Here is an 8040-nt window from a genome sequence, read left to right as displayed (position 1 = left end):
CATGATATCTTCCTTTTTCAGTCCTTTTATCAACCTTGGTTGCCAGTAATAATAGGTGACCATAGGTCTTTACCATATCAGAAAACTTGAGAATAGTCAAAAGTAAAGAAGACATTATTATTTAAATATTAGTTTAATTAATTTGAAACAGAAATAATATTTGTGTGAGGAATTACATCTTTGAGCATATAAAATCATTGATATAAGAAAATGGTACCTGTAAATGGCAAATATTATCAACTTAAATAACCTGCTTAAACAAAGCAGTTCTTGAAGGGTATGTACACATTCTCATACTTATTTTATAATGTCTTTAAAATAATGCATTGGTATTTGGTATTTTTTACTTGTTAATTTTCTTTTGCTATACTATTTTTCTTAAATGGACTTCTATTGTTCTCTATTTTCTCTTAAGAATGGTCACTACTTGACTGTCACCACAGTTTATTCTTCCTTTCTAGGGTTGCTATTTTCCTAAAATTCAATTAAATGCCTCTAATATGCACATATTTATGAGGATGTAATAGAAAACATTTAGGAAAGGATTCTAGGCATGCTTTGCTTGACAAAACTGAGATGTATTAATAAGATTAATGAAACTCAAGTGATAGTGCTTTATTTGAGAGTATCTGCATGACAAATGCAAGGAGTTGTCTCATTCTTTGAATACATTTTCTTCTTCTAAAGGGTAATGATTCATAATCCTGTAGAGAATCTAACAGATGTCTTAGAATTCCATCTCGTGGCACTCTCAGAGGATCCAGATCTGCAGCTTTTCCTCTTTGGATTATTCCTATCAGTGTACCTGGTCACTCTGCTTGGGAACCTGCTCATCATCTTGATCATCATCTTTGACTCACACCTCCATATACCCATGTACTATTTCCTGTCCAATTTATCTTTGGTTGATATCTTTTTGATCTCGACTACCATCCCAAAGATGATTGTGGGCCTCAAAATGCACAGCAGACTTATTTCCTATGCAGGCTGCTTGACACAAATGTCTCTTTTCCTGTTTTTTGCATGTATGGATGACATGATTCTAACTGTGATGGCTTATGACCGATTTGTGGCCATCTGCCATCCCCTTCGTTACACTGTCATGATGAACCCTCAGGTCTGTGCTATCTTAATTTTGTTGTGTTTTTCATTTAGTATTTTTGATTCACAGCTGCACAACTTGATTGTCTTACAAATTACCTGCTTCAAGGATGTGGAAATTGCAAATTTCTTCTGTCACCCTTCACAACTTCTTAATCTTGCTTGCACTAATACACTCAGTAGTAACATAGTAATATGTTTTATTAGTGTTATACTTGGCATTTTTCCTGTCCTAGGGATCATTTTATCATATTGTAAAATTGTTTTCTCCATTCTGAAAATCCCTTCCTCAAGTAGGAAATATAAAGCCTTCTCCACCTGTGGTTCTCATTTGACAGTAGTTTGTTTATTTTATGGAGCTGGAATTGGTGTGTACCTTGGCTCAGCTGTGTCACATTCTCCACAAAAGAATGCAGTGGCTTCACTGATGTATACTGCAGTGAGCCCTATGCTTAATCCTTTCATCTACACCCTGAGGAATAGAGATATCAGTAATGCCCTGAAGAGATTCCACAGAAGGGTTTTCTAATATCACATCCTATAGCTTCCATTTAGGATTCTGGCTTGGAATATAATATAAATTTTGAATAATTTTGAAGTTCTTGAATAAATTCTGTATCAGGATTTGCACTTGTTGTTTATTTTAATTTTGCTTATTTTTGAAAACAATATCACTGTGGTTGGGATGAATATGTGATGCCAAGTGTTTCAACAAATTGGTACAAAATTTCATTTTAGAAATTTGAATATTTTTTCTCAATGGATGGTATTTATTCTTGTTCCCAAGTGTGTGTGATTCTCTCTGTCTCTCACTCTTCCTCTCTTTTTCTGTGTGTGTGGCACATGTGTGTGTGTGTATGGTTACCATGCACATGTGGCTAATCTACCATTCTGAAATGTTAACAATATGTAATAACTCAAATATCAGACTAGAGGTTTTAAAATTGATCTAGTATACATTTACCTAATTCCAGATTCAATTACTGCTTGATGATTGGAATATTAAATACACATTTCCACAATAATCAAATTCATTGTTTCTATTTATCTTTTGAGATTTTCATAAATATATATGATGCATTCTGATCTAAATCAAACCTCCACTATTTATTATACTCCTCCTAACCCAACAAATTCTCTCTCCTCTCACTAAGTTTACACCTCACTTTTCTGTCATTATGTATTGTTTTTGTTTGCGATCCACTGGGTTAACCAGAACTACACACATATACATGAGTTTAAAGCAATCTATTGATCCACAAGTGATTCACAGTGACAGCACTGAGGACAATGCCATTTCCCACAGCCTTAGACTGGTATTAGCTCTGCTGTGTGGATCAAGTTTTATGAGTCCTTTCTATTATGGGGCTTATATTAATAAGCTGGATCTTGGCAAGACCCTGTGAGTTCAAGAATAACATCCCCATATTTTTCCTTTGAAACATTATTTACTACTGTCTAATGAATTATCATGGTATAACATTTGTTCTGCATTCTCTGTAATAATTACTAAGACCTGAATGGATCACATTGGTTTAATATATAAAGATAATCACATTTTATCTTATCATTTGGATCAAGCATGCATCTCAGCATTAGTTGACAAGGGTTGTAAAGAAGCTTCTTTGAACAATTTTGAGGATAATGATTGTCTAATGGTATAATATTTAAGAGGTAGTATGACAGTTTGTGCATTTTGTAAAACAAAACAAATAGATGCACCCTTAGTTCTTTTCACACAAACAGTTCTAGGCTTTGACCACAGTAGTAAGCATAAACATCCATGTATGGATTGGGCAATAGACTGGAAAAATCATTGATATTCCTCTTAATATTGGTGACATGAATGCAACAGTATATATTGTTAACTTGGCTAGCTGGTATTACAAAAAAGCAATGCTCAAAACTGAGACAGACTACTGTTGATTTATGAAAACACAGTTTTTAATCATATCAATCCATTTATCTCTTATCTCCATCCTTCTTCCAATGAATCTGTTCATATTTACTAACACTCTTTCTCTTTTCATGTTTCCTTTCTTTACTTTTTATATTTCTTTATTTTGTTTTATGTTTGTGAATTGCTGAACTTAATTTGGGCTTTGTACGTGAACAGAGATGTGTAAACATATTTTAGGATATTTTTATAGTAGTAGGTATTGATATAACTTAAAAAAGTATTTAGACTTATTTAAATTTTCAAGATTCACTCCTCTGACAATCACTCATGTGCAACCAAATTTATTCCCTCCCATTCCATAATTTCCCTTTAGCCTTTATATAGGCCATCTATAATTCACCTATATTCAATAACTCTCCATGTAATCCTTTATTATCAGCTATTCTTTATGAAATTCAGGAAACTAAAAATACAAAACTCATATCCAAAAATGAGAAGTGTAGGATGTCATACAGGTGAAGTCAGGTACAAGATAAAATGAGGCCTATCATTGGATGCAAAGGAAGGATGGGCAGGAGAAAAGTTTTAGAGCGAGGAGGAGACAGGAGTGAGGCAGAAGAAGCCATCAAGAGAACATGGAGGCTGATGTTAAGGTTCCTCTCCACACATTTACAGGTTGTTATAAATATTCTGAAGAGATGGATGTGTACAAGATTTTGTGTCTAGATGAGCAAATTATATATTATCACTTGGATCAGAGGTTATTTTGTTGTGTGTTCTCTCATATGGCAATTTAAGTTTAAGAGAGTTTGTGGTGTTAGAGACACTGGGTTGCCACAGGTTTGAGATGTGTGTATTTCACATGGTGGAAACCTGCCTTGAGAATTAGATGGGTAGAGAGATTGTTGCTAGGCTCTGAAAGAAGCCATCGGCATTGTGATATGGGATAGAACAAAGTGGGTGAGAGACTTTGATGACTGAGATGAAGATATATATGAGATATCTTGGGGCACCCTGGTGCCAGACCTAGAGCAGGGGAAAAGACACCAATTTTTATATAATTTTACAGCAACAGGAAAGCAGACAAACTCATGTTTCTGGGCCTATCATTTCACTGAGAATTATTGTTTCTAACTCAATCCACTTACTTTGAGCTTTATAATTTTATTTTTAATAGTAGATTAATGATATTCAACTATGTAAATATGCTACAATTTAATTATCCATTCACTGGTTAGAGAAACACTGAACTGTTTTCATTTTATGGCAACTTGAATTTTATTGATACATCTAATATTTCTACAGATTATGGCAAGTGGGAACAGAGACAGTTTAGATTCATATTTCTTCAGTGGAATATATTTGTCTTCGTTTTCCTTTTAAGGCTACAATACATTCGTAATGTAAGATATAAAAGAAGTTTAGAAAGATGTAATAGAAGTTTAGACATTTAGAAACACAACAGTATTCCATTTCAGGTGACATCTTTTGAGTATGTATGTGATTTCCACAATGTACACTTCAGTATAATTTAAGCTATGTGTTTCTCTTTCTTGGCATTACTTTACCTGAGATTAGTTTCTAGCATCATGAGAGATAAATAAAATCAACTAGGAAGACTCAATGAAAAAAGGATTTCATTCTTGCAGAAAATCAATAAGATTAATAAACTCTCACCCAAATTAACACAAAGGCAGAGAAAGAATATCTAAATTAAAAAAAACAAAACAAAACAAAACGAAACAAAATGAAGGAAAAAAAATAACCCCACAGATAATGAACCCTAGTATTGGGTGAAGGACCTGCAGAAAGATAGGAATTAGGTGACCTCAGGGGCAAGGAGGTTGGGAAGACCCTCTAGGATGTTCCAAAGACCTGGGAAGTGGGAAACTCTCAGGACTCAAAGGTGGGACCCTAGAAGAAAGACCCTACAGTGGGGAGAGGGCACTTATTGAATCTACCTCCAGCAGAAGATAGAGCATCAAGTGAGGGATGGGGTTGGTATCCCACATTCAAAGCTCTGACCCATAATTCTTACTGTCTGAAAAAATGTAGGGATGGAAATGGAGAAGACCCTGAGTAAAGAAGGTCCATAGACAGACCAAAAGTGGGTTCCAGCTCAAGGGGAGGCCCCAAGACTTGACACCATTACTAAAGCTATAAAGCATTCACAAAAAAGGGACCTACCATGACTGCTCTCCAAAAGACCCAACAAACAGCTGAAAAAGATAGATGCAAATATTTGTACCCAACCAATGAACAGAAGCTGCTGACCATTCTAGTTGAATGAGGGAAAAGCTGGAGGAAGCTAGGGAGGAGGGCAACCCTATAGGAGAACCAGCAGTCTCAATTAACTTGGACCCCTGAGATTTCTCAGACAATGACAACCAACTAGGCACCATAAACCAGCTGAGTTGAAGCCTCCAACACATATACAACAGAGGACTTCTAGGTGGGGGTTCAGTCAGAGAAGATGCACCTAATCCTCAAGAGACTTGAAGTCCCAGGAAGTTTAGAGGTATGGTGGGGGCATCCCTGTGGAGATAGGGGATGGGGTTGGAAGGGGAGTGCAGTGGGGTGGGGACGAGGTATGGGATATGTAACCCTAGTATTGGGTGGGGAAAAAGAACTAAATCCCTGAAGGTGAGCAGAAAAAATGGGAACAGGTGACCTCGGGGGAGGGGAGGAATTTGGGATGATCCACTAGAATGTACCAGAGACCTGGGAAGTGAGGTGGGGGGTCGACCTGGAGGGGAATAAAAATCTGGATGGTAAAAAACAAAAAAACAAATACTAGAGATGAAAAGTGGCATATAATAACAGACATCACGGAAATCTAAATGGTTGTAAGGACATATTTTAATACACTGTACTCCACCAAGTTAGATTAATCTGAAATTAATGGATAATTTTTCTATACATATCACTTACCAAAGTTAAATCAAGATCATATCAACAATTTTAAAAGACTTATAAACTTGGCTGTTCAGTAGAAGCAGCCATGTCTACCAAAAATGTTCAGATGGTTTTAACATAGAATTTTATGAGAAGAGTGATGCCAACACTTTTAAAATTATTACACAAAGTAGAAATAGAAAAAAAGAAGTGTCAAGCTCACTTTACAAGAGTACATTTACCCTATTGCTAAATCACATAAAGACATACAAAAGAGAGGAAATTACTGAACAATTTCCCTGTGATCATAGATGCTAGTATTCTCGATAAAATATTTTGTAAATGATATGAAACACAAACCTAACATTGTTTGTGTGACTAAGAACCTTTCCTACGCTGACATTGGTTTACTCTCAGACATAGTCCAATGATGATTGTGGACATTAAAAATCACAGTATAATCATCTCCTATGTAACCTGTCTGACTGTCATATCCCTTGTTGGGATATTTGCATGATTCTGGATGGCATGCTTCTGACTATGATGGTTTATGACATGTTTGTGGCTATTTTTCACCTTGTGTATTACCCAGTCATTATGAACTCATGCCTCTGCAATGTCTTAGTTTCAGTGTCTTCTATGACTTGCATTATTGAATCCTACATTCTCAATTTACATGTTTTACAATATGTACTTTAATAACAGTAAAATTTCCATTTTCATGTAATTCTTCTCATGTCCTTAATAATAGCTGTTGTGAAACCTTTTCCAATAACAGAACAGAATTTTTCTGGCCTTTTCTTTGATGTTTTCCAAACCCCAGGGATCTTTTCTCTTGGTATAAAATTGTATCCAACATTATGAAAATCTTCTCCAAAGGTGGGAGTTATAACACTTTCTCCAACTACAGGTCTTACCTCTTTGTTATTTGTTTATTTTGTGGAAAAACCACTGATGTGTTTCTTGACTTCTCTGTGTCATACACTTCCCTGGGTGTCTTGGTGTCCTTAGTTATGTACATTGTACAGTATGCAAGAAAAGTAGTTTAAATATATCTCAAAAAGCACAGAAGTAATATACATCTATACTAGGCAATTATGCAATTAGACAACATAGAACTGGAAAATTTTGCCTTAATTTCTAGTACCATTTTGACAGGCAGTGTTGGGGATAAAGGGATGACAAGTTTCTGTTTCAAAAGTAACATGCCTGTTTTAATTTGGGAAAGTAGAACTTTCTTGAAAATGTGCCTTGTTATTAGAAGCACTATATTGTGTATAAAATTTATGCTACTAAGTTTTGAACTTGAGAATGGAACAAAAAGTAAAATATTTCTTCTTCATTTTACTATAATATGAAACTCAGTAATTGGTAAATTACTTTTGGTAAATAATAAAATGGAAAGAAATTAATACATTAACTAAGATCTTCAGCAAGAAAAATATTCAGAAAAGTAACAGATATTTACCTTATATGTTTTATCATTCTTATATTAAAATTAGATTTCTTTAGTTTTATGCCAACTTGGGCAAAGTTGAATGAAAATATAAGTTCTATGTATAAAGCTTTTAATATCTTAAAATTTTGACAATTTCCATGACTTTGTTTTAAAAGTTTGATATTTACTGGAAATATTTAAGTGTCTTCTCTTCCTTGGGTTTCTTTTTCATATAATTCTGAGGCTGAGTTCAAGTCAGTCCCAAAAGACTTATTCCCAAGTTTTTGGGCATCAAACTTCTTGTAGATATCAGTTTCATATCCTTGTTTTTGGCCCACTTAAAAAGCAAAGGAAATAATTGTTTCTTGAATAAAAAGATATGTGTAAACTTTCAGAATAATTTGTTATTTTTAATAATAAAAGTATGTTTTTTCATATAAACAGAGAGGACAAAGTTACTGCTTTATATTTAATTTTTAAGAAGAAGGAATGTTCATTTTGATGATGTGTGTCTGGGATTTTTCATTCAAGTGTTTGTTTTATGCTCACATTGTTTCTACTTCTCTTAAATATCACATTTATATCCACAGTACAATAAGACAAATAGCCATAAATCATGAAGCACACAAAGGGCTTTATCATTTTTGTCAGACACTGAGGTATGTCTAGTATGTTGTTTCAATTAATTTATATGATCATTCCCACA

At 34.4% G+C, this 8040-nt stretch overlaps 1 protein-coding gene and 1 pseudogene across 1 annotated transcript; both read left to right on the top strand.

Moving 5' to 3' along the window:
• The first annotated feature begins 691 nt into the window (after window positions 1–691).
• On the top strand, window positions 692–1630 carry Or7e173 (olfactory receptor family 7 subfamily E member 173). Its single transcript, NM_001001005.1, has one exon. It carries the CDS (start codon window positions 692–694, stop codon window positions 1628–1630), a length of 939 nt encoding a protein of 312 aa, NP_001001005.1.
• Window positions 6244–6945, top strand: Or7q1-ps1 (olfactory receptor family 7 subfamily Q member 1, pseudogene 1; annotated as a pseudogene).

This window comes from Rattus norvegicus, chromosome 8 (genome assembly GCF_036323735.1).
Source record: "Rattus norvegicus strain BN/NHsdMcwi chromosome 8, GRCr8, whole genome shotgun sequence".
In the NCBI taxonomy this organism is placed as follows: Eukaryota; Metazoa; Chordata; class Mammalia; order Rodentia; family Muridae; genus Rattus; species Rattus norvegicus.
The sequence above is the reverse complement of the archived record's forward strand: the minus strand, read 5'-3'. Positions and strand labels throughout refer to the sequence as shown.

Excerpts from the sequence above, each read along its gene's own strand:
- Or7e173 (NM_001001005.1), top strand. The coding sequence starts at position 692 with ATGATTCATAATCCTGTAGAGAATCTAACAGATGTCTTAGAATTCCAT.